This window comes from Gracilinanus agilis, chromosome 4 (assembly GCF_016433145.1).
Source record: "Gracilinanus agilis isolate LMUSP501 chromosome 4, AgileGrace, whole genome shotgun sequence".
NCBI lineage: Eukaryota > Metazoa > Chordata > Mammalia > Didelphimorphia > Didelphidae > Gracilinanus > Gracilinanus agilis.
The window spans coordinates 128,206,256-128,233,170 of NC_058133.1; the positions used below are offsets into that span (position 1 = coordinate 128,206,256).

General features: G+C 34.4%; 1 protein-coding gene across 1 annotated transcript in view; it reads right to left on the minus strand.

Annotated features, from left to right (window-relative positions):
- RAB3GAP2 (RAB3 GTPase activating non-catalytic protein subunit 2) overlaps window positions 1-26,915 on the minus strand; it is a 137,020-nt gene that overhangs the window by 58,875 nt on the left and 51,230 nt on the right. The window contains exons 10-19 of the mRNA XM_044675879.1: window positions 24,192-24,340; window positions 19,649-19,728; window positions 19,441-19,530; window positions 16,690-16,829; window positions 11,376-11,592; window positions 7,556-7,699; window positions 7,260-7,342; window positions 6,934-6,998; window positions 5,150-5,240; window positions 1,768-1,895 (exon numbers count right to left, since the gene is read on the minus strand). Coding sequence (XP_044531814.1) covers window positions 1,768-1,895; window positions 5,150-5,240; window positions 6,934-6,998; window positions 7,260-7,342; window positions 7,556-7,699; window positions 11,376-11,592; window positions 16,690-16,829; window positions 19,441-19,530; window positions 19,649-19,728; window positions 24,192-24,340 — 1,187 coding nt within the window. The remainder of the gene's footprint in view (window positions 1-1,767; window positions 1,896-5,149; window positions 5,241-6,933; window positions 6,999-7,259; window positions 7,343-7,555; window positions 7,700-11,375; window positions 11,593-16,689; window positions 16,830-19,440; window positions 19,531-19,648; window positions 19,729-24,191; window positions 24,341-26,915) is intronic.

The window sequence follows — 26,915 nt, forward strand, 5'->3', positions numbered from 1 at the left end:
TTCTAATATTAAGCTAAAAGCTGCTTTCTTGGTAACTTTTACCTATTGGACCTAACTGGAGTTATACAGAATAGATTTATTTTTTCTTCTGCATGGCACTGCTTTAAACATTTGAATACAACTAACATGCCTGAGTCTTCTCTAGGTTAAAATGTACAATTCTTTAAAGTATTTCTGTTATTAAGTAGTTTTTAGACCTTTTGCTAACCAGATCTTTTATAAATTAGAGAAATATGTTTTTAAAAGGAAAAGATCTCCACTAAAGTCTTACTCTGATGTTGAATTATTATATGGAGAGGACTGAATAAAGGTTATACTACCAGAATGTAAACTGGAAGGTCCTACCAGACGGAAAATGCTTTAAGTATAGACTCAGTGAAATACCATGAACAAGCTTAGGGAAATTTTGAAAAGCTGATCATCAAGCTAGCCAAGGGAAAATGAATTTCTTGGCCACATCAACTCTCAAATCAAAGTTAGATTAGTCATAAAGGGGTAGCAACTGGCAAGGGATGAAATGAATAACTTTACTAATAAAATATTTGATTTTTGGAGAACTAGAGAATGTAAAGACTAAGTTTGGGAATAACCTGTGTATGCATATGTTATTTTTATATTGAAATTATAAATGTAACTAAGAGACTATGAACCCTAATTTGGAATATTTCAGATCCCTACAATTTGTTATAGTTTAAACATATACAATTCTAGAGCAGAAAGAGACCTAAGAATTCTCCTCCTCCAACTTTCATTTTATAATTGAAGCCCAGGAACAAAAAAGAAGATTATAGTCCAATAAGTGATTTAGTAGATGGTTGATTCTATGAAAGTGAGTTTCTCTTATTTAATAAGTCTCTTTTTTCACTTTTAAAAAGACACTTAAAAATCAGGGCTGATTTTTATAACATGGAGGTATATTATTTTAATGTCAAATATAAAAGGGTTCATGCTTTTGCAAATCTTAATAAATTCATTTTCATGATATCTCTCTGTAAAGTTAGATAAAATGTACAAAATTATCACAAAGCAACCTGGGGCAAATAAATTGAGGGTTACTACTCAATTTCATTGTAAGGGACACTCAATTTATTTTTAATTCTATGGAAAAAATTAAAGTATAAGATGATGAAAATTAGTTCAGGGCTTGGTCCAAAGTAAATGCTTTTTGACTGATTGATAAAAAAAAAGTCAAGTGAAAATATCAGATGATAGCAAAGATTATAAGGTATTGTCCATTGAGTATACATTAAAGGAAACTAAGAGGTAGATTTCATATTATTTTTAAATATTCATTTAAATTGATCTATTTTACCAAGCTGAATTAAAAACAATACCCCACAGAACAAAGAAAAATTTTCATTTTAAAAAATGCAGAGAAAACTAGCTTCTTGATCTCTTCAAAGTCAAGTTTTTCCTATATTTTTCAGAGATACTGAATGTAGCTGAGGTTAACCTATTTTACTGAAGAAATCTCCTCAAGGAAGCTGGATTTTAAGAAGTAACCTTAGAGGTAAGATAAAAGGTTCTTTGAGGAACAAAAGTGGATTAATAATAAAATTTAATTTATTGGACAAAATAAAAACAATGTCTAACATAAAAGTATTATACCCAAAGCAGTTATATAAGAATTCAATAAGAATCAGTTTATGTTCTCTTTTTCAAACAAAATATTTTCTACTCTTCCCATTTGCAAAACACAGGTATCTATATTGTCTTAGCATTAATATGTTAAATCTTCCTAAACAGTTACTTTTTGGGATTACTCACATTATTGGAGAAAGAAGTGTCTGAATATAACTCAAGTGAATTCAATTTATTGACTGACTCATAAAGATGGAGTAGTTTAAGCTTGTTGTCACAAAACTGGAGTAGTCCTTCATCAACACACTCAAGCTCTAAAGCGTTGGAGGGAAAATAATATTAAATAGTTATATTTACCAAAAATTAAAATCCTCATGCTAATTAAATCTTTTAATATTGCGTTCCATGATTTTTTGATGTGCTGTAGTTTATAATTTTCCTTAAGTGACAACCTGACCATATAAGTTCCCAACTCAGTCCATTCCAGTGATTTATTTATTGCCTTTTGGACAAAATATAAATTCCTTTAGCTTTTTAAAACCTTTTATAACCAGAACCCACCCTGTTTTCCAGGCTTACCAGACATCATTCTACCTTCTACACTTAATTTTTTTTTAAACCCTTAACTTCTGTGTATTGACTCCTAGGTGGAAGAGTGATAAGGGTGAGCAATGGGGGTCAAGAGACTTGCCCAGGGTCACACAGGTGGGAAGTGTCTGAGGCCAGATTTGAAACTAGGACCATTTCTAGGCCTGACTCTCAATCCACTGAGCTACCCAGCTGCCCCCTTCTACACTTAATTCTACAACTTAACAGGACTACTTTCTGTTCTTCACACATGACACCTGCTTTTATGTCTTTGTACTTGCAATCTCACATGCCTAGAATGTACTGTCTTTATGAAACTTAATTCATAAGGGTTTCTCTCTTCCTTTAAATCTTAGCTTAAAAACAATCATCTACATGAATCTTATCATAGTCCCTCTGCAATTGTCCTCTCCCCCAAGTTACTTTGTATTAAATAAATTTGCATTTATTCATTCTATGTTTATGCTATATATGTATGTATGTATGCACTTCTCATTTCCCCCACTTTAATATAAGCACCTTGGAATCAGGAATTATTTCATTCCTTGTATTTATATCCCAATAATAGGGGCATAATAAAGATATGCTGACTATCTATGTTTTATCTATAGTAGAAAAAGAAAAAATACTTCCTTAGCTCAGTTGTCCTCTGTGGGGAACATTGGGCAGGGGAGGGGTCAGTAATAATGAATCTCCCCCCAACACACAAAAAACAGAAATACAAGCTTGGAGCCAGAGGAAACAATGTGAAGATGGCAGCTTTATTCTTTTGATCAAAAAGGGGACACCTCTAGAGCTAGGGAGCTAAGAAAATGCCCAAGTAGCAGATCTAGAATCCCCAATTTATATGTCATAATTACAAACTGTTTCCCTCTTATCTAACCTCCCATCCATTACTCATGTTAGAATCTGGTCACACGGCCAAATTGAAAGTTTAAAGAACAGTCTGTTAGGTCACAGGTATTAAAATGTATACAAACCTAAAACAATTTTTGAAACTCTTGGCACCAAGGAAGATAAAGGAACAGAGGGGAATAGCTTAAATTGTAAATTCTCCTGGGAAATGATTCCTCTTTGCTACATCTTGCTGGAGTTCAGAAATTTGGTGCCAAATCACTCAAGGCTTTTGGTATTCAAAAGGGTCTTTAGAATTTGAACTAGGGGCTTGTAAAGAGGTTTGTTCTGAGGAAGGGGAAAATTCATTTAAGAATGAATACATACTCTTTTAAACTTAGTTAAGAGTATGGTGCTAACAATTGTATAATCACATCTTCTACCCTTATACAGGCTATCACCTTAAATAAAGGGAAAAATTATTTTATTATTTAATAATTTGATAATAAAAATTATCAAAAATTAACTAACACAGTTGTCCCTTGTTATATCGTGGTTCACTTATCACAGCTTTACTGTATCACAGGTTTTTTTAAAAAAAAATCTAATTCTGTATCATGGAGTTTTTGCTATCTGGTGGGATTCTGCAGATGAATACCATATTGTACACAACAGAAATGCTGTATGCCATTATTGCTTGCACAAATTTGCTAACATGAGATTGTACATGGCACACTATTGGCTGATTGAATAAAAGGTGACCAACCACAGTGCTGTGTTCTGTATCCTGGGCACTGACAGGCTCAGTGACTGTAGCATCAGTCTGTTTGCTCTCTCACACTGTGCCCATACCTTCAGAAAGTGTTTAAGAGCATATGAAGTGTTTATAAGAGTGTGGGAAAGGTTAGTAAGAGTGTGGAAAAGGTTCATAAGAGAGTGGGAAGGGTTTATAAAGCCTTAAAATATATTTAAATATTATATACAAATAATAAAATAAATATAATGCCACTACTTCACAGATTTTCACCTATCATGGGGGTCTCTGGAACATAACTTCCATGATAAGTAAGGGATCACTGGATAATCAAAATATATGAAAAAAGTCACAAGGAAAATTAAGTGAGACTGTAGATGGTTCAGTACAAGCTATTGCTATTGTTAGAAAAATAACAAAGCATATGTAGATGTGGATGATGTGTTATGGGTATTATCTTTCCATTCAAAATATAATTCATCTTCTTTGCAAAAGCCACATTTATACTTTAGAGCAGTGATTCCCAAATTGGGCACCACCGCCCCTTGGTGGGTGCTGCAGCGATCCAGGGAGGCAGTGATGGCCACAGGTGCATTTGGGGGTGGTGAATAAGGAGGCGGTGATAGTATGTGACAGGGGGTGCAAAGTAATATTTTTTTCTGGAAAGGGGGTGGTAGGCCAAAAAAGTTTGGGAGCCACTGCTTTAGAGGATCTACCCTCCTAACATAATTCTTTCTCTTATTCCATGAAATAAAACTAAATGGAAGCTAGAATAGCTTGCTACAAATGACCAATTAATATCCTCCTAAGGTTAATAGCATTCAGCTTTCATAAACATGATCCTAGGAGATTACATATTATTGTGCATTATACTTACTGTGAAATATAGCTTATATTTCAATTAGAAAGTAAACTTTATGGTGAAAAGACACGTTTACTTGTAGATACAATTATACATGTCTTATCTATACTTCCTAGGTCCCTCTGAGTGTCTAGAATAGTATTTTGCATAAAGTGGGCACTTAATAAATGTTTATTATTAAATGTGAATTTATTTCAATATTTCTACCAAATTACAGGAGCAGGTATGAAATTATAATCTTTCCAATTATATCAATTAGAAAATAATTCAAAAAGTGCTTAGAAAGCTAAGATGATGATAAATATATAAAAATAAGATGGTATAATAAATCATTTAAAAATATTTGACAAAAGTTTTATAATAATAATTTTCTTATTAAAATAACACTTTATGTCACAAATATTAAGGTAAGCACTTAAATCTTTTTCAAATAAATGTATACAACTATATTTTAAAAGCTAAAGCTCTTTAGAATTTGGACTGTAACTATGACATTATCATAACATTTAATTAGCAAACCATTACTTTACCTTGATTTGTTAAAGTGTCCAACAAGGTCTGAGTGATGTTTCTAAGGCAGGAAAATGGTAAACGCTCACTTGCTAAAATGCTTTCCAAAGCCTAGGTGAAGAAAGAAATGTAGCAACTGAATAACAAAACAGGAAACTAGAAAATTCATTATTTTCATTTCATTATATTTGTGTATTTACTTTTAGAATATTAAAATTTGAAGGGAAAATTAATTTATATAAAATGTTTCACAGTAACACCAGTAATTTAATAAATAAAACAGATGAAATAATTTATTAAATTGCTGATACTTTAACATGAAACACTGTGTAAGTAAATATTGCATCATACTGTATTAAAATACAAGCACAAATCTAAAGGTCAGCCAATTAAAGAAAGTTTGAGGTAAAGAACAAGGAGAAGAGTTAAATATGTAAGAAAGATAAAGAGGAAAATATTTAACTAAAAGGTAGAGTTTCAGTAAATCCTATGCTGCTAATAGAACAAAGGGAAAGAAGAAACAATAGTTATTATCATGAAAGTAAGTACTGACACAAATTTACTATTAAATTTTGATTGCATACTCCTACATGACTGATAGTTAAGTCAACAAGCATTTATTAATCACTTACTATTTGCCAGGAACTCTGCTAAGACTTGGGGATACAAAGAAAAGCAAAAACCCAATCCCTGCCTTCAAGAAGTTTATATTCTAAAAGAGGCATGCAAACAACTAGTTAGATACAAGATATATGCAGAGTAAATAAAAGGTATTCTTTCGAGGGGAACATATTAGCAGTTAAAGGTATTAGGAAAAGCCTCTTACAGAGGTGGGATAAGAGCTAAATCTTGAAGGAGTCAGTGAATATCTTAGGAGTAAGGTAGAGCTATAGCTAAGGAATGGAGAAGAGAGATGGAATATCTTGTTCATGGCACTGCAAGTAGGCTGCTTATTGCTAGAATGGAGAGTACAAGGAAGAGAAGAAGGTATAAAAAGCCTAAAAAGGTAGAAAGCAGGTTATGAAGAGCTTAATTAGCCATAAAAAATTTTCTATTTGATTCTCACTATAATAGTGAGCTAATCAACTCCGTAAGTAGGAGAGTAACATGGTTATGCTGGAGAAAAATCATTTTTGTAGATTAATGGAGAATGGACCAAAATGGGAAGAGACTTTAGTCATGGAGACTAACTTTAATCATGTAAATCTAACTACTTATAGGCCACAGTAAGTAGGAACAGCAGGAAGGGAAAAAATAAACATTTATTAAGCACCTACTATGTGCTAAACACTATTCTAGGTTGTTTACTAATATCTCATTTTATTCTCACACAGTTGTGTGAGGTAGGTTATATTAATATCTCCATTTTGCAGTTGAGAAAACTGAGGCAGAGGATAAGTGACTTGATCCAAGTCACATGGCTAGTATCTAAAGTCATATTTAAACTCATTTGCCAGACTCCAGATCTGCTCCTCTATCTACAGCACCGCATAGTTGCCTGAGCAAAACTAATTTCTCCTTTGTTTAAAATTTCCACTATTAGCATTACTAAAGAGACTAAATGCAAAAGTTTGTTCCCTCTCCCATTAGCACATAATTTTGAGTATATCTGTCAGATTAGCCAGTTAAAACTGAAAAAATGAGAAACAATGAAGATTTTAGGGAGAAGGCTGAAGTTATTAAAGCTTGATGAAACTGAACCACATAGTTTTGATACATGAGGAAGTGGGTATAAGAACAAAGGGGCATAGAGATAGGAATATACAGAGTTTTGGGGTGCAGAAAACAGTTATCATGGACTTACCTGTTTTTTGGTTGCAGGATACTTAATATCCAGAATTAATTCCTTTACTTCAGTTTCAATTAAATCTGAAAAGTTAAATTTTAAATTATGATCATTTTATAAAAGTTTGAATTACAGATCAGCCATTCTATGAATTTCTAGATATATTCTGTTCTTTTAATTTTTAATAAACTCCTAATGTACAAATATAGGCAAATTCAATTTACAAATAAAATACAAGATGTATGTATAAATTCTCAAGGATTTGGAATGTATTTATTAGGCTCTATTGCTGATTTTAAATTACCAAGACTATTCAAAGATGATTTTTAGTTAAGGACACTCACCAAAATTTGGAGTTTTCATTTTCAATAAAGTTGCCAGTTTCTTCACTAAGTGAAGGTCTTTGGCTCTTTCACTCTTCTTATCACTTAAAACAGTAAATAAAACACATTAAAGTAGAGAACAATGAAATATCCTATATACTTTTAAAAGGTGAGTTTCTTTTTTTCTTTTCTTTTTAACTTTATTGTATGTTATTATTAAAGATATCAATTAAATCTGAAAAAGAAATAGCTCTTTGTTGGCTAAAAGAGTATACAGAGGCATATTCAATAGAAGAAAGAAAGATAATAAACCTTACCTTAATGCTAAATGGAAAGGAACATTAACTGTTTTTATGCTTCCCGAAACTGGATCTACAAGACAGATCTGGTAAGTTTGTGGCTGCCAACTCTGACTGGTAACATTATTTAAGCCCATTATTTTATAACCAGGATACAGTAACCTACAGAAACCACACAAATATATTGTAAATACACTGGAGATAGGAAAAACTGCCAAAGAGTACTTTTGTTAGAATTAAAGCTATCTGGGTCAATATTCATTTAGAAATATCAATAAGCTCTAGTTATTGATTAATATCAACAAAATGAGCAGTCAGGATTCAAATAGGAAGCTAATATTTCATATTAGCTTTAAAAAAAAGCATAGTTCAATCAGAGTTAAATATGCAATCAACTTTTCCATGAAAAAGACAATTTCCCTGAATGTCTTTCAGGATAACAGGGAGACAGCATGGTATTAGGAATAGTCTAAAGTAGAGATTTTTTTTTTAAACCCTTACTTTCCATCTTGGAGCCAATACATAGTATTGGCTCCAAGGCAGAAGAGTGGTAAGGGCTAGGCAATGGGGGTCAAGTGACTTGCCCAGGGTCACACAGCTAGGAAGTGTCTGAGGCCAGATTTGAACCTAGGACCTCCTGTCTCTAGGCCTGGCTCTCAATCCACGGAGCTACCCAGCTTCCCTCCTGAGTGTTTTTTTTAAGACCTGGATTCTGACAAATAGTACCTATGTGATACTGACTCATTTGCCTGGGTTTCATGTTTCTCCACCTTAAAATGAAGGAATGAGTCAATAAACACTAACTATGTGGCAAACACTGTGCTAAGGGGACACAAAGAAGAGAATGAGAAAGGTCCTTGCTGTAGGGAGCTTACTATAAAATTGGGGAAGACAACACACAAAAGAGAGCTAAAAACTAGAGGGGAAGAAGGTACCCAGCATGAGGGCATGGTGGAGTCCAGGCCATGCAGTATAGCTTGTGGGAAATTATTGTAGCTGGTTGATCTGTGCGAGCACTCTTTGGGAAGTTGGAACTAGAAGATACTCTCTTCCAAAGGATAAAATCTTATTAATCTTTGAGATTACAAAGTTTAGGGGCTTGGGGGCAAGGCAAAGGGAAAATGATACTGTTAAGTTTTAATGGTCTGGCTCAAAGAGTCAATATCATGATAAAGCAGCCAAGAAAGTTAAAGTCATTAGAGATAATCAGAGAACGACATAGCATCCAAGAATAAAAGAATATTCTGTTCAGTTCTGGGTGGCACACTTTAGGAAAAACAGCTAAGATAATGTTCACAAAAGGGCGTGAATGTTAAAAGGTCCCTGAGTCCATGCCATATGAAAACAGGTTTGAGAAAATGGAGGCTCTATATCCTAGAAGATGAGAAAGTTTTGGTAGGAAGAGGAGAGAGAGGACAAACATAAAAATGTAAAGATTCATAATAGAGAAGGATTAGACTTGATCTGCCTTACCTCAGATGATAGTCATAGAAATGAGTAAATTTAGGTTTGATGTAAGGAAAATTTTATTATTATGTTATCCAACAACAGAGTGCCTTGGTAGGTAATGGATTCTTGGCCACTTGACATTTTTAAGCAATAGCTAGATTAACAACTTATTAGGTATGAAGTAAAACAAATTCTTTTCTGTTATGGCTTCTGAGGTTAGTCAGTCCACAAGCATTTATGAAGTGATTGCTGTGTGCCTGGAACCATGCTAAGTGTTGGGGAAACCAAAAAAAGAGGGCAAGAATAGCCTTTACCCTCAAGGAGCTCATATACTAATAGGGTAAACTAGAAAATAGACACATACACATATGGCTAGAAAGACAGAGCAAGCATTTATTAAATTCTGAGTATATGCTAAGCATTGAGTATGCAAACACAAGCAAGAAAGTCCTTGCCTTCAAGGAGCATACCTTCTAATGCAGAAAACACATAAATGGTGCAAGAAAGGGGAGGGGACAATTAAGCAGCACATCATAGATTTGGTCAATAAAAGGCTTGGAAACCTAGGCTCCCTGAAATGTAGGTAAGAATTCACCTATCAGACTCAAGGGATCTAAAGGTTCTTTTGAAAGGGAAATAATGATAAAGGCAGGAGAGTAGAAAGCATGATATGGAGATGGTCAGGAAGTGGCCAGATACCTGGGCCCTGGCAAGATAAGATAAAAATTTCCCTACTAGCTAGAGTTGGGAGATACATGAATAGAATCCAAGATTCTAGTGGAAAGGAGATAAGAAGACAGGTCAAAAGCAGAATGCATGGTGTGAAGACAGCTAGGAAGTTAAAAACAGTAAAAGGAAGATAACCTTAAGAAGGAAAGGCTGTAGCAACTGGGGAAACCAGGGAAGATCTGCTGAAGTCAGCATTTGAGCTGAATCTTAAAGGAAACCTAGGATCCTAAGGAGCAGAGGTGAGTTGGAAGATCATTTCAGGTCTGAGATACAGCCAGTACAAAGACATAGAGAGAGGAGATGGAGTATCAAGTTTGAAGAACAGCAAGTAAAGGTATATTATATGGCTAGATTATATTTTGCATGCAGGAGTAGTGAGCATAAGAAGACTGGAAAAGCAGAAAGGGGTAAGATTTTAAAGAGCTTAAAAGACACAAAAAGGACTGTATATCTGATCCTGGAGGTAAAAGGGAACTCCTAGAGAGGGGGATGACATAGTCAGATCTATAATGAAAGAAAATCTGAGGTTGTCTTCCAGATCTGAAATTCGATGACAGAAACATTCCTTCATTTCTCTCCAAGCTGAACTCCAGATTCCCTTGTCTTTCTCTACCATACTACAGAAACCTCTTCACCTTAGAAGTATATCAACTCCATCCTTGGACTTCTCCAACTGTAAGACTCTTCCACCCCCTCAGCTTCTTCCTCTGCTTGGCTGGTTCTTCCCAGAAGCTCCATATTGAGAATTATGCCTCAGCCATCTGCAATTCCACTATGTACCAGGCTGCCACCTGACTCTCCATCTTCCTACCAAACTACACTGTGCTTCCTTCACCTCCATCACATATACATCTTTCAGTTTCTGTCATGCATTGTCTTCCCTCATTGAATGTAACCTCCCTGAGGGACAGGACTAACTTTCTTTCTCCTTATATTTGTATTCACAGTGCCAGTCTAGCACATAGTCAGAGCTGGTTGTCAGATGATGCCTACCAATAGACACTTCATTCTTTAGAGAATCTCATAGTTTTAGATAATGAAACTGAAGGACAGAAGAAAGAGATGAAAGGAAAGGAAATGAACTGGACCTGTGATTTCATTTGCATAGGGAACTTTAAAATAAGGAAATAGCCTCTACAAATGCAGCTGGCACTTTCTTTGCAACTTACAATTTATATTGGTGGTATCCCCCTATGCAAGTCACTAAAGCACTCACTACTTCAGATAATAAATGAAAGTAAATTTGTATTAATCTTATGCAAAGTCATGTTTTTCTTCTTGGCTATTCTATAATTAACTTATCAAAAGGTTAATGAATCCCCATAAAATATAAAAGAATATAACAGGGATTTGTATTTGTATTGAAATTATTCCAGCAATTGAAAGCATCAATCACTGACACACAATAAACTACCATTCACATAAGGGAAAAAAGTAAGAGATGGCAGCAGTAACTTCTGGCACATGGTACCACATGGTACTCATCTTGTGCCTTAGACTTAAATGCCAGTGAAGACAAATGATCAATTTCCAAAGATTTACTGGGGTCCCTGTATTAAAGAAATATCATCCTTTATCTCAAAGGAACTGCTAAGGAGTTTATGTCTTTAAAACACTTCTTTCCTCTCTTTTCAATCAAACAATAAGGAATGTTACTCACCTACAATGTTTCCCTACATTAAAAGCTCCCACTCTGGGTCCTTGTTGAGTGCTCCACACTTCTAGAATCCCCCTCCTTGGAGCATAGATCACAAGAAATTGAGCCACTCTGCTTGGACCCTGTGTATTTCCAAATGGAGACAAATCTATCTTTTCTGATTCTCTTTCATGAAGGTCTTCTACAATTTGGATCCAACCAATTTGGGCATCACGGTAGCCTTAGAGAAAGAAGAGATGAAATAATTTCATTTAACTGTACTAGTTTCCACATATAGTCCTTCTATTAGATTCCTAAAACATTTATTAAGTATTTGATGAGTTATATAAAAAAGACAAGGATACTGAAGATTCCTACAATGAGTGGAAGGTTAATTGAATGATCCTTCTAACTCCAAGATTCTGTGATTCTATGAATCTTTATAAGAATATAACTCTTTTCTACATATATTAAGGTCTTTCTCAAAAGTGACATCCTCCCTGAAATGTTGCCTATGAAACAAAATCAGAAGGTATCTTTCTCTTATTGAAATATCAGTCAGAAAAGCTAATAGTGTGGAAGGCCACACTAATGAAAGCTATGTATCTGGCTTTACCTCAGAGAGACATCTAGAGTTTGGTATTTAGTTTTGAAAGCCACTTCTTAGAAATTACATCAATGACTTTTTAGAATGGGTTGACCAGGCTGTTGAAGAGCCTCAAGTTCATGCTACATAAGAATCAGTTGAAGGATATGGAGTTTTTAGCTTTTTAAACCTCTCGACATCTGTGTTTATACATCAAATTTTCTAACTCAGTTCTGGTCTTTTCTTCAGGAATGCCTTGAAGTCCCATATTTCATTAAAGATTCATTTTTTTCCTTCTATAAGCTAACAGTTTTGCTAGGAAGGTGATGTTTAGTTGAAAGACTAAACATCTTGCCTTCTGAAATATCGTTTCCAAAAGTCATCTTTTTTTAATACAGGTAAATGCTAAATCATGTATGATCCCGATTTTAACTTCTTGGTATTTGAAATCTTTCTTTTTAGTTGTTTGTGGTATTTTGTCCTTGACCCGGGACTTCTGGATTTTGGCTATAATATTTCTGGGAATTTTCAATTTTGTGTTTCTTTCAATATCTACTTTGCCCTCTGTTTCTAAGATATCAAAAGTTTTCTTTTGTGATTACTTGCAATAGAATGACTATGTTTTAAAAAATTTATGGTTTTTAGGAAGTCCAATGATTTTTAAATGATTTCTTCTATTTCTGTTCCAGGTTAACTGTTTTTCTAATAAAGACAGTTTCTGTCTGTCTGTCTGTCTGTCTGTCTGTCTCTCTCATTTCTTGCCTTTGTTTTATTATTTCTTGATCTCTTATGGAGTCAGCTTCCATATAGCCAATTCTAATTTTCTACAGGAGTTATTTTTTCAGTAAAGTTTTATATTCTCTTTTTCCAAGCTGTTAATTTTCTTATTGTATCTTTTTTCCTTAGCACTTTTGCCTTTTTTTCCCATTCTTTCCCCTACCAATTTTAATTGGTTTTTAAAATAAGTTTTTGGTTTCTTTAATGCCTACTTTAACTCTTCTAGGAATTCTTCTTGGACTTGTGTCTTATTTGCATTTTCCTTTGAGGTTTTGCTTGTAGATGTTTTCAAGGCATTTTCTTCTGTGTTTGTGTCTTAAGCTTTCCTGTTACCATAATTACTCTATATTGTCAGGTTCTTTTTTTAATTTGCTTATTCTTCCAGTCTCCTTGATATTGGACTTTATGTTAAAGTTGAGCTCTCTACTCTGTTTGGTCTGAATTTTTGTCTTTTTATATCCACTTGCTGCTTTCACAGCACCACAATGAGTTCTGCAAATTTTCAGTGCTTTTAAAGTAGTGTGATCCAGGAGGAGGTCAATTCACTGCCTTGGTCTGAGTTCTGCAAGTTCCTGACCCAAATCTGAGTCAGTCAGTTTGTTTCTGGTTAAGAGTTTCAGCAGATTGCTGCTTTTTCCCCCTAGATAATATTAATCTACTGTAAGGGCCTGCAAATTCAGAACACCTGAACTGTTGGCTTCATTTTGGTCTAAAATATTTCTTTCTTTTAAGCTTCTTTTAATTTATATTACTTTTATGGCATTCTTAGGCAGGTAGGTGGCACAGTGGATAGAATATGGGGCCTGAAATCAGGAGGACTCATCTTCTTGGTTTCAAATATGGCCTCAGACATTTACTAGCTGTGTGACTCTGGGCAAATCACTTAACGCCATTTGTCTCAGTTTCCTCAACTATAAAATGAGACAGAGAAAGAAATGGTGAAGCATTATTGTGCCTTAGTCAAGAAAACCTCAAATGGGTGATGAAAAGTTGGACAAGACTAAATCAATTGAACAATAGAGCATACTAGCTCTAAATCATACTGTCTTCATTCCAGACTCTAATACATGACCGTTGCCTTATTTTTTTCTAGATTCATGCTTCCACCTAACCTCCTGGCTACCAAATCCAAACCATGCCACTATACATAGTACCCACCTTTTAGATGTGTTGTCTTTCCCCTTAGTTGTTAAATTCCTTTGTTATTATTAAACTTGTTTGTATTGTCAATCCATACCACAGTTCCTAACACATAATTTGTCTGTCTGTCTTTCTGTCTATCTATCCATCCATCCATCACTTCACACTGTAGCAAGGAAGTTATCTTCCTATTATGCCATAAAGCTTTTAGAAGGCAGGGACTTGTCTTGTTCCTCAAAGACCTTACACATAGTAAGTACTCCATAAATAGTCATTAAACAAATATCTCATTAAATTACTGGACTTCTTTGAAAGATAAATATAAAGACAGGGAAAACTAAAATATTATATTACCTATAAGTATTTTACTAGATTCTATACAAAAGTTGTTAAAGCAAAAAAACAAATTGAATTAGAATAAAATTATGGAAATGTTTTGTTATGAAAACATTTTTTAAGTTTGTGTGCCACCTGGCAAGTTAGGTGCTACCTAGAATGAATAAACAAAAAGATAAAACTTGATTTTGGCCTATAAAACATGATTTTACCCAATGCAAATCTATTTAGTAAGTGTTTATTAAGTGACTCTTATATTAGGGAGGTATGGTAGCAGAATGCATAGCTTCAAGTCAGGGAGACTTAAAGTTCAAATATAACCTCTGACACTCATTAAATCATAACGTGAGGCTGCAGAAGTTGCTAAACTGTGAGACTCAGGCAACTCTCTAAAATAGTAAAATTGGGTTGTAATTTGTGTCGATGTAAGAATTTCCTGCCTTGGCAAATTAAGAGATTCTTTTCATGCTGACATATATCTAACTCTGTGAATGGTACAATAGCATAAGACATGTTTACTTACTGTAAACAGTTTACTATCATATTGGGATGTGAAAGAATGCAACTTATTGAGAATACAAAAAAGTTTATGTATCCTCCATTAAAAGCCTCCTTCTTCAATGCCTCATCAAGGTAAGTAGGCTACCAAAGGCCTTCAGAGCCCTCAGGCTATCACGAGCTCTAGCACCAGCAGAGATATCAACCTAGACAAGCTTGAAGTAAAGACCCAGCAGGACACTGTATTCCTTTTGTTTGGGGGCCATCTCAATTCAGTTTAGAGAAGTTCCTCATTCAAAGGTGGGGCAAAACAATTCACAAAAATCAATGATTAAGCTATGGAAAGAGTGAGATGTGTGACAGGAGAGGGAGCATCCATACCATAATATCACAGATAACTTGAAATACTGAAAAAAGTGCTATTGTTAAGAGTACTATCATTTTTCTAATCACTCAGGTTCAAAGTATGAATCATCTAGACTCAATTCCCCGTTCTAATTCACTAGCAGTTACCAGTCCTTGATAATTTGATCTCTAAAACATCTTCCACAGTTGAATCACTTTTATCCATTCACACTACTACAACCACCTTGTTCAAGCACTCATCACCTATAGGCCAGGACTATTCCAATAGTTTCCTAATTGGTTTTCCTGACAAAGTCTTTCTCCTCAGCTGCCAAAATGATATTTCAAGGTCAAATGTGAAATTGTCACTTCCCTGTTCAAGAAGTTTCAATTGTTCTTTGTTGTTCTAGGATCAAATGCAAATTCCTTTATTTGGCATTAAAAGTTCTTTACAACAAGACTTCAACATCTCTCTCCAATCTTACTATATATTATTTCCTTTCTTATACACTTCAGGCAAGGTAAATGGGTCACCTTCCTATTCCTCTTTTATGTCATTTCACTTGTATCTACACACCATTTTTGTAAGTTAACCTCCACACCTGATAAATTCTTCTTTTTCTTAGAATCAATGATTTGGTTTAAAGTCCAACTGAAATGCTACTTCATATATGAAGCCTTTCCTAATCATCCCAATTGCTAGTGCTAGTGTCTCTCTCAAGAAAGTAAAATGTACTTCATTCACACTTATATGAGTATTTGTTGTTCCTCTCAATAGAATGTAAGTTCCTTGAGAGTTCACAGTATTTAATTTTTATTTTGCATCTTCAATCCCTAGTATATAATAGGTACTTAATTGCTGCTTGCTGATTGAACAAACAAAAAAATGTAGCTTCACATACTAAGAAAACTTATAGTCTGTTATCTTAACAAGTGACACAAATATGTTTAAAAAGAACTCTGAGAGCAAAACTTGGCTAATTAATTAATAGATTATTAAGGATATTCAAACTATCACTAAGCTTTTGCTGTGAGCATTATTTACAGTCTTTTGATGCAGGTCAGAGGCAGACTTCTTTACTAGATTTTAAAAGCATTTTATTTGCAGGAATAAATTAACTATGATTGGCCTAAAAATATACAGTATATGATCAATTGAAAGAATCAGGTAGGTTAATATATTAGTTTTGATTGTACTAGTATAGAAATTCCCTCCATTGATGCAAATCAGGGACTTTTGTAACTTTTACTCTTAAGAGTGTTTCCAGAGGCACTAAAAGGTTAAGTGACTTGTCTATGGCCATACATTCAGTACATGTAGAAAGTGCGACTTTAACTCATGTTCTTCTGACTCTAATGCCCCTCCTATACTATCTATATGTTTATATATGATTAAGTTGGAATTTTCATTAGTAGAGGGAATTTATGAATTGATGCAATTATAGATACATTGAATACTCATGTATGTGGATATTTTTAGACTATGGAAAACAGATCTAATAATATTTCAATTCTACAATAACATTTTTAAAAAATAAAATTAAAATACAACAAAGTGTTTTCAAATTGATTACATAATATTTTAGTTAGCTGGAGGAAAGGGAAAATATGTGTTCAAAAAGTGAAAAGAAAAAAAATCCTTATCCAAGGTAGTACCTTTCCACATGCGAATTGCAAGTCCCCTTGCCACATCTAATAAAATAACTCTGCCAAAATCATCAGTTACTGCTGCTAGTGTGTTACATGGAGAGAGACATATGCTTTCACCATGGCGCCTTGAATCAGGAAGCCCAAATCTAATATTAAAAAGAAAACACAAAAACATATCACAATCTTGTGAAGTAGGAAAATTATTAAACATATAAACAAAAGAGTACATTTGTTTCAACTTTTAAAAAATGAAATGGTTCAGATTAATAGTGACTTTGTAGACTGATTAAACATGAATGTTTTCTAATATGAAGCACACAAAGAGCTCTGGGCAATAATATGGCTATCTGGAATAAAGGAATGAGTCCTTCTGAGTAGGTGAGTTTTCTAAATAACCAAGTGTTTCTCTCTTAAAACATTAAAACTATTTAAATCTGAATTAAAATATTTCTAAACTATAGTCTCACCTTCATGGCTTTTTAAGTAAAGCAGTCCTCAAAAAATTTATCCTTTTTTTGATGATTTGGGAACAACATTACAATTATTTTAAAGTGACATGATGCCATGGCCTATATGAAGTATGTATCCAAAATGGCATTAGATTGTTATGCTTTTTACTTTCATGTGTCTGCTACTTTTTCTGTCTCCTTCCTAATTTTCTTGCAGTTAGTTGTCATTTCCTTTAGCTGCCATCGTGCTACCTGTAACAGAGGGTCTCTTCCCTTTGAATTTTCTAAAGACCTGGAAACCAGACAGCTATTCCTGTCAGATTTATCTATCATTTTTTAGGAGTAAATAATTTCTTAATGGGGGACTGAAGGGTCTCCTATGAGTAAAGTGTATGAGCTTTGATGCACAAACTCTGTCATGTGTTTTGTTTCTTCAGAAGTCTGTTCCTTCTATCTTATTTAATTGTTCATTATTCTCCTATGACCTCTCAAATGCAGTTTTTACATAAGGTTCTGTCCTTGGCCTTCCCTTTTCTCGCCACACTTTCTCTTAGTAATTTCATCCACTACCATGGTTTCAATGATCACCCTACATAAATGACCTCAAAATCTCTCTTCATCTCCACTAATTGTCCCAGCTCCATATTTTAAACTGCCCAATGGATACTTCTTTCTGAAAGTTCTACCACCAATTCAAATTAAAGATATGTCACACCAAATTATCTAGCCCAGCTTTAATCTCTGTTTCTCTTAAAGGCACTATCATTATCCCAGACATGCAGGCACATCATCTTAAAGTCATCTAGACTTCTCTATCACAGTATACATCCATTCAGTTACCAAGAACTGTCATTTCTTTCCCCATGATATCTCTAGCATTCCTCTCCTTTTCTTCATCCCACTACATGTACTCCATTCATGCCCCCTTGAAAATTCTTAGACTATTATAAGTAGCCATTTAAATTAATTTTTCTAATGCATACTATACTTTCTCCAATCTAGCATTCACTTCATCTCTTACCCAAACTAGGTTATCCTCCTTCTGTTCTTGTTCTTCCATCTCAGATCTCTATGTATTTGTTCACATAGTTCTCCATATCTACCAGATTCTCCCAACAATGTTCAACTGCAGAAATCTTTCCATTCCTATAAGGCCCAACTCTTGTACCATCTCTTCCATGAAGCCCTTTCCTTACCGTCCCTTCCCCCAAGTGAAAATGATTCTCAAACTGTTTATAGCACTTTGCTTGAATCTTTCAAGCGCTACACTTCTCCTACTATAATTTCATTGTTTGTGCTTACTACTCTCTTCTCCATTAGATTGTAAACACCTTGAGAGTAAGGTCTGTGTTGTAGTTATATTTGGAATCGTCATTATCATCTCATGTTTCTCCACTACTTTAAGGATTACAATGTCCTTTCCACAAAACAATGCTGTGTGGGAAAAAGACACTGTAAATAGGAGCCATATTTTCTAAATACAGAAATTGACACTCAAGAATTTAAGGGGCCTTAGCACAGAACCTTTTTCATAACAGGTAATTAATAATTTCATTAAATTTTTGTATCCTTCCTGGTTCTCAAAGATGATGCATTTAATACACTTTAAATAACAGTTCTAAAGAAGAATCTACTCAAGAGAAGGAAATCTAATTTAAATGGTATTGTCTTTCCTGATTTCACCTTATCTTACTCAATAGTAAATTAGCAGAAAATAAAAATAGAGATATAAATACTCATAGATGCCTCTGTAATATTATTAATGTATTTCAGGAAAATACAAATTGTCTCTCTCATACACACTGACATATCTTTTATCACTGTTGATTCTATTATTATTTAAACAAAATAATTATATCTTGTCCAAAGTAGATATTTTGTTTTGTTATTGTTGTTTCAGATCTGTTATTTCACCAATGAGGAGGCCTCTTAGCAAGAAAACTTTTTCCACCCAAGCAAATCAACAGCTGCATCTTAGTCTTTAGAGTTTCTGGATCACTGAGGAGTTAAAGTAGTTCTCCCATGGTCAGACAATTTGCACATGGTCATAAAGTACAAATCAGAGATAAAACTTGAACTCAGAGATCTTCCTAACACCAAGGTCATGCTGCTTCTTTTAGTGACATGCTATTATAACTTTTTTTAAGAAAAAAAGTAAATATTTCAATTGGTATTCTAACAACTCTAAAGACTTTGTGGATTGATGGATAGCCAAAAATAAATGAACTGGAAATTTGCAAAAATTACAAAATTCAATATCCAAGTTGAACTTATAAAAATATTTTTTAAAACTAAATATCAGACTTGCCTTACAGCTAATGGTGTTGCTGGTTCAACTTTTGGTTTCTGCTTCTGAACAGTTTCCTCTTCATGCTTACTCTTCCAGCCAAGCCAGCCACTTGAAATAAAATGAATTAAGAATAATATTAATGATTCTAAATAATTAAAATTCAGACAATAAAATTCTAAGTTAAAATAAAACTAAATACATCTGAAATTATTTTGAATCCCATTACCTGGCAGCATTAAATAAAGCTGAAGTCAGTTTACTTGCAACTGCTAAAGCAACATGAGACAGTAATGGCTGTGAACTTCCCTAAGGAAATAACAGAAGCACATACATTTTAAATCCAAGGAAACACATAAGAAAAAGAATACCATCCTTACATTAAAAACTTGGTATCTGAGAGAAAAAAAGTCTTTCAAAATCATATTAATTCAAAAAGTTTTGGAAGAGAAGTCAAGTCTAACAAAAATGTACAGCCATCCCTGGACATAGTAAATTTTTACTTTAAGAGGAACCCAATTTCCAAAGTAAAGTTTACTTTTTAAGAGAACAATTATCAGTAAAAAGCCTACTGCCCCTTTTGTTTCCAAAATTTTTTTAAAGCAATCAATTAGTTCTCATAATATCTGCATATAAAAAGTTTTGGGAATTTTGAGGTTTTTACATGAGAAATGAAAAGTGGTGCCAAATCTGACCTTGGCTAAAATTTTAATTAATGGCTTTTAAAAAAGAAGATATGCTCAGCAGTCATAGGAACTGGAATTTGGAAGTTTATTTTCTCTCTCCTTATAAATATTCCTTGTTTCAAGTTCTTTGTGGGTTGTTATTACTGTCAATTCTGAAGCTTATTGTCTGTATACCCAGGAAGGTATTAAAATTCAGGTATAACTACTAAAGGCAATGAAAAGTACAAATGACAGAAGGACATGCAATTTAATTATAAAAAATCTGAGGACATCAAAAAAATAGAAGTGTTTTTGCAATTGTGATTTGGAGGAAAAGGTACCCCATGGGACCTTAATTTCAGTATCAGTTCCATTATAAGTAATTTCAGGAGGGGTGTTTTTAAAAATCCAGTGTCTTCTTTTTACTATGCTATTTAAAGCACTGCTTCTGTTGAACACATTGGATGTGTGATTCTGAGCAAATCAAGACACTAATCCTTTGGTGCCACAGGTAATTCTTCAATTTATAGGACAGTAGAAAGTTTCCTCAATGAAAATTCTCTCTTACCAGTGAAACTACATATTTTTTTAAAAGAAATATTATTTTAGAGCTGAAAATATATTCTGAATTAATCAACTCTTTTAAATACCTGAAGAGTTTATGAAACTGGTCCAAGAAGCAACAGATAGAATGCCAGTCTGACTAGATTATTTAAAATATAAACTATTTTCTTAAAATAACAACACTATAAAAGGAAAGCTATAATTACACAAAATTACCAATGTAACACACACTGACCTAGATATCTGATTCTTTTTCTAAAAGTAACTAAAATGGCCTTTTGCCCCCTCAAAAATGTAAAGCATCATTGTAAGGGACTCATGAAAGCAGGGAAGCTGAAAATGGCAAACAAACATGGGAAGCTAACAGCTAAAGAGTCACAGAGATATACCACTTTCTGCCTTCTCTCTTATTCCATTCTCTGGATACACCATCCTCAAATGCAAAGCTTAGAATACCTTCTATTCCATGTCATCTACCAGCCCTACCCAAAACAATGAATCCCAAAGAACTGCCTCTGAAGTTTCAAATAGTAGTCACTATGATCATCTTGCTAAAAGTGAGAAATACAGCTTGAGGTATGGGATAAAGTGCTAACTACTATATAAAAGAAAACTTTCCTTAAGATCCCTTCCTACCTACTACAACCTTTAAGACATGGAGGGGTGGGGTAAGGAGCGCAAGAGAAATATGATGAGCTTTGTAGTGAAATCTCTTTGTTGAAAGGGATTCAGGACAGAGAGGAATGTAGTTGCTCTAATATGTAAGCATGAAGGATCTGAATCAGTTACCTTGAATCAACAGAGGTATCTGATGACATCAGATTCCCTGGCACATTTTCAGGTAAAAGGGAAATCTCTTAGTAGTTGCTTTTGTCTGGAAGACCAAGGTACTGTCAACCGTTGGGAAATTCTGGGCCCTTACCCTACTCTGACCAGCAGTTTCTAACTGCTCCCCAAAAGACTCCTGTGTACCCCAATAGTTTCTAAATATTCCTACTCCTGGGCAGTGACGGTTCCAACATTTCTGCAACCTTGTTAACATAAATTACATAAATTAACATCTTCAACACTTGTTATAAAGAAATGGGAAGGATACTCTACTTCTACTCCTATGGGATATATGGATACTGGTGAGGAGGTTGGAGCCCTGTATCTCTGTAGTCTTCCTAGGAGCTGGTGATTGGGGGAACACCAACCCCACTCAGGAAGGTACTTATTAAATATTTTATCTGTGATCTTAATTAGGGAAAGGATAATCAGGATATGGATTGGGGATTGGAGACACTGTCAAGCTAATATCTATAGGCTATAATCCCTCAGGACTGGAGGCTATTGATTCAGTAAAGCTGGAGCTACTGTTCTTCACACCCCTCTGATTCAGCTTGGCCACTGCCAAACCAGAGAGAGTCTGCTCTACTGGTGCAGCTGTATTGATGATATTCTCTCAGCTTTCTTATTATTGGTTTGTGATGTGTTAGCCTTCACAGCCTTCAGGAAGTAACCAGCCTTAAAAACCACCCTCTTCTTCTTAGACCTCCTTCCTCCTGTTTACCACCCGAGCTCAGATATCTAAATAGCTAAGACGATTCAGATACATAAAGATCTAGGGAGATTCAGAGAGAACCAATGACCAACAGTCAGAGACCCACAGATCAATGATCAAGGACCCAAGACCAAAGATCAATAGTCAAAAGCCTCTCCCAGATGGCTGTTGGGATATTTATACTCTAGGGCCAACTGACTTTTGCCCCTGGCTCACGGCATCTGGGAACATTCTGATGTCTCCATCTATCTCCCTTGTCAATCAAGGTGAGACCAACAATTCTCAGGGTTTGAACATAACACACTTAACTCCTTTCCTGGAGTTTGACTGTTCTGTATATCCTCTGTTTTCCATAACTATGCCCTATAACAGTGAGGGTGAACCTTTTGGAGACTGTGTGCCATGCCCCTCTCCCAGTGCCAGGTTTGCCCTGCCCCTATTTACCCTACACGGGGAGGGGAATGCTCATGTTAGAATGCTAGGCAGAGGGGTGGGGGAAGTAAGGAATGTCCTCAGGGAGTGTAGAGAGGGGGAGAGGAGTGGGCTGAGTGCTCTGCTCCTTTACAGCTCTGCTGTCTGTGAGCTGCCCACCTTTCCCCCTGTGCGCTTCCATAGGGCTGCTGGGCAGAGGGGTGGGGGATGTGAAAAAAATATCCTCAGCTGTGTTGGAGAGGGAGAGGGGAGCAGCTCTGCCCAAACCCCTCTGCCTTTCTAATAACAAACTCTTGGGAGCACTCTGCATGCCATCTTTGGCACCCATGCCATAGGTTTACTATCACTGTCCTATAAGAATACCCTTCTCAAGACAGTGAGGTGGCTCAGGGGACAGAGATACCTGGAGATGGGAGGTCCTATGTTCAAACTGGACTTACTTACTTCCTGGCTGTCTGACCCTGGGCAAGTCACTTAATGATAATTGCCTTGACCTTACTACTCTTCTGTCTTGGAACCAATGCTCAGGATTGTTTCTAAGACAAAATGTAAGGATTTAAAAAATAAAGATTCCTCTTCTTCCCTTCCTTCCGGGATTTTTCTAATTAAGGTGTCTTGAACTGCAATTCCTCAACAGAATAAATGATTATTTATTTACGGATCACTTAGCTGGTCTGATTTTTTTTTTTAAGGTTGATAGTATTTAAAGCACAATTATAGATTATACTCATGTTTATTAGATTTAGAGGGAAAGTGTGGCTCAAACTAATTTAGGATGTTGGAACTGTTGTGAGGAAGATTAGTTAGTAATAGTGTTGGACCTAGCAGGAAGGGCTGGAGAATTCCAAGATGGAATGAAGAATCAACACTATTACTAACTAATCTTCCTCACGACAGAATCACAAAATGAATATTTCAAGTGGATACAGCATAAAAAAACAAGACTAGAAACTATTTATTAGCAGTAAGAAATAATTCATACTCAGGTTTAGGTTTATAAGAAATTTTCTTCATATTCCTAGACTGAATAAAAATTATGTGGTTTTCAGAGTTTGTTAAGAGAAAATACATTCAATATTTCCTGCTGATGACTCTGCTTTGAGAGATTTTCATTATCAGACCTTAATATAGCAATAAAGATAATTTTTGTAGCTAAAAAGTATACTTAGAACCAAATTAGGCCTATGGAATATCAAGTATGTTAATATGACAAAAAAGTTCCCTAAAAATCTGCTGTTAAAAATTTTTTAAAAACTTGTCTGATATTGGCAAGTAGTAAGTTTACTGTCAGCTTCTTGAGTTTTAACTTCATTTTTCTATCAAGCATATTATATAATATACTTAAACACTTTTGTTGCAAGATAATTATTAACTTTTCAAGGTACATTGCTAAAAATAATTTTGAACTTTTTTTATATAGGGAATTAGAAAGTTGGAAGTAAAAGTAAATTTCCAAAAACAGAATGATAAATTAAAGATGCCTATTCATATAAAAATAGGAAGGAAAAGAAAAGAGGTTGAAAAGTCAAAATGTTTACCTTAATCATGACCATTTATGGAATACATACCTCTAAAGCATAGAAGAAACCAGTAAATGGATTTGACCCAACAGTAATGTATTGAGACATTGCAGGTGGACTATTTTTTATTGCTGCATTAAATCCACCTATATTGGAAGCAGTTTTCATTTGATCAAATGGAGATAGTGTCATGATCCCTATGACAAAATAATAGTATTAAAATGTGCTAAAGTAATGTTATTTTAGGCTGCTACATTTTAAATTAAGATTTATTTTTAAATATAGTAAAAAACAAGGCAATGAGTTATGGAAAGATCATTATATCTGAGATTGAAGGACCTGGGTTTGAATCCTGGTTCTACTAGTTACTAGCTGTGTGACACTGGGAAAACCATAATCTCTCTGGGTTTTAACTTCCTTATCTGTAAAATAAATAGAGTGTGTGTAAGGTCTGCTTCTAGCTCTTGATACTATGATATCTGTACTTAGTTTTACTTTAAAATACAAAGTTTTTTTTTAAGTTTCTTTTAAATGCTAGAGTTCATTGATAATTTTTGTCACAAAAAAAGGGAATCCAATAAAAGTTTTAAAATATTGAAAAGATAACCACTTTAAAATTAGTGATTTTCTTGATTCTAAGAAATATGTCAAAAATGGTACTTTATAACAAAAAGCTGCAATAAGCTATTCTGTAAACAAGACAACTTTAACTTCACTTTTTACTTCCAAAGTACACCAATGGGAGCCATCCCTCCCTGAAAAAATGAGACGAGAAACCTTTGCTCTCAGTTGTGCTTGTCTTCCTCGAAAAAAGATGAATAAGAAATTATCTACTAGATAGGTCACAATCTATTGATTGTGATTTAATTTAGTAAAAAATGATGTATATAGAGTAACCAAACGGCCAAACATGCTAAAGGATGACCAATTTCAACAACTAAGAATACCTAACTTAGGTTTGTAAAATGAATTTTGTTTTTAGATCTACAAGTAGTGTATTCATTACTTAATATTTTTTTCATAAATCTTATACATATTTATCAGGCACCACACTGGGAATTTAAAGACTATGAATACTACCTGTATGATGGCCCTTCAAACCTTTAAGCAGTTCCAAAAAACACAGTTTTAGTGTATATGTTGAATATAAAATAAGCAACTTGCCAGTGTAAACCTTGAAAACAAAAAACATGACTGGAAGCTAACTCTTTACCAGAGAAGGCAGAAATCAAGAAGTTGTGGCTGTTGTTGCTTAGGCAAAAGTAAAGTGAAGCACCACAAAGTTATCAAATATACAATGAATTCTAAAAACTTTCAAATGAAATCTTAAGACTATAATCTAATCATCCTAGCAATATAATATATTATCTAAATAACCATTAATACTTCATACTTTAGAGACCAGAGCCTAGACTAACAAGTTCTACTTTTATTCTTAAAATACTCCAGACTGAAAGGGGTCAGATTGTGATGGGCTTGGATTTGTGGAGTAAATGAGAGAGTCAAGGATAGCACTGAGGTTGACAGATTGGGCGAATAGCAAGATGATAGTCCCTTTAACACTAACAGGAAAATCTGAAAGACAGCATGATCCTTTTTTTCTGAGTCCTACTTTCTCCCCAACTTCTCTCCTGTCAAGTCCTCAAATCTAGTTAAAAAAACACTACTCTGAAGGAGTAAATCAAATAGCATTGACTTTTTTGGGAAGGAAAGGAAGAGAATGAAGGGATAAAGGAAAGGAATAATAATAAAGTCTTAGAAACAGTTATAAGGTTCTATCAAAAAATTATTAATTTTTAAAACAGATTAAATTTGAAGTTTTTTCAACAGTTATCCAATCTGCTTTCATTCACTGTTATTAATGCTTCGCTTCACTTCTTATTAGATAGTAACTACAAGTTCAAATTTGTTTAATCTCTTTTTGATGACAGGAATGTAGTTTGAAGACTATATTTCTCAGAGACTAAACTATCTATGGGTTGAAATATTTTGTGGAAAAATTAAGCCAATCAAAAAATAAGTCAACTATCACTTATATTTTCTAAAAATATACTAGTGGTAAAGGTCATATGTTTAACATTAAAAATGTAAAAATACCAGCCTCTCCATTATTTTAGACATGAAGTTATGCGACTTTGCATGGCTATTTCAATCTATTAATTTTTCACATACAACAGGGCATTTTTCTTTCTGTAGAGAAACAGTCTCTTCTCATTAATTATTCATAGTCCCTACTCATTAATTCTTAAATATCTAGAACTCTGTCTCAAGCATGTCCAAAATAGAATTCATTATTTCTCCCCCAAATCCTGCCCTGTTCCCAACCTCCCAACTACTGTCACAGACAATTCTATAATTCTAGTTACCCAGGTTCACAATCTAAGTGTCATTCTTAACTTGACTCTCACCCCAAATAGCAGCCAATTTTCCCCCAAATATTGTCATTTCTATCTTCATTACATTTCTCCTATGTCTCCTTTCTTCCACTCAAAGAGCCACCACACTGGTTCACATTTGTATCCCTTGTGCCCAGATTATCACAACTGTCACTACCTGCTTTGTTTCTCAGCCTCTATTCCATGCTGTACTCAGCTGCCAATGATTTCTCTAAGGTACTGATGTAACCACGTCATTCCCCTACTCAAGTTCAGTGTCTCCAAGTTAAGATCAAATGTATGATTTTTTTGTTTAGCATTCAAAGTCCTTTACAGGCAGACCTTTTCCTCTTTCCAGTTTTCTTTCCTTTATTCCCCTCCATTCTCCATGTGATCC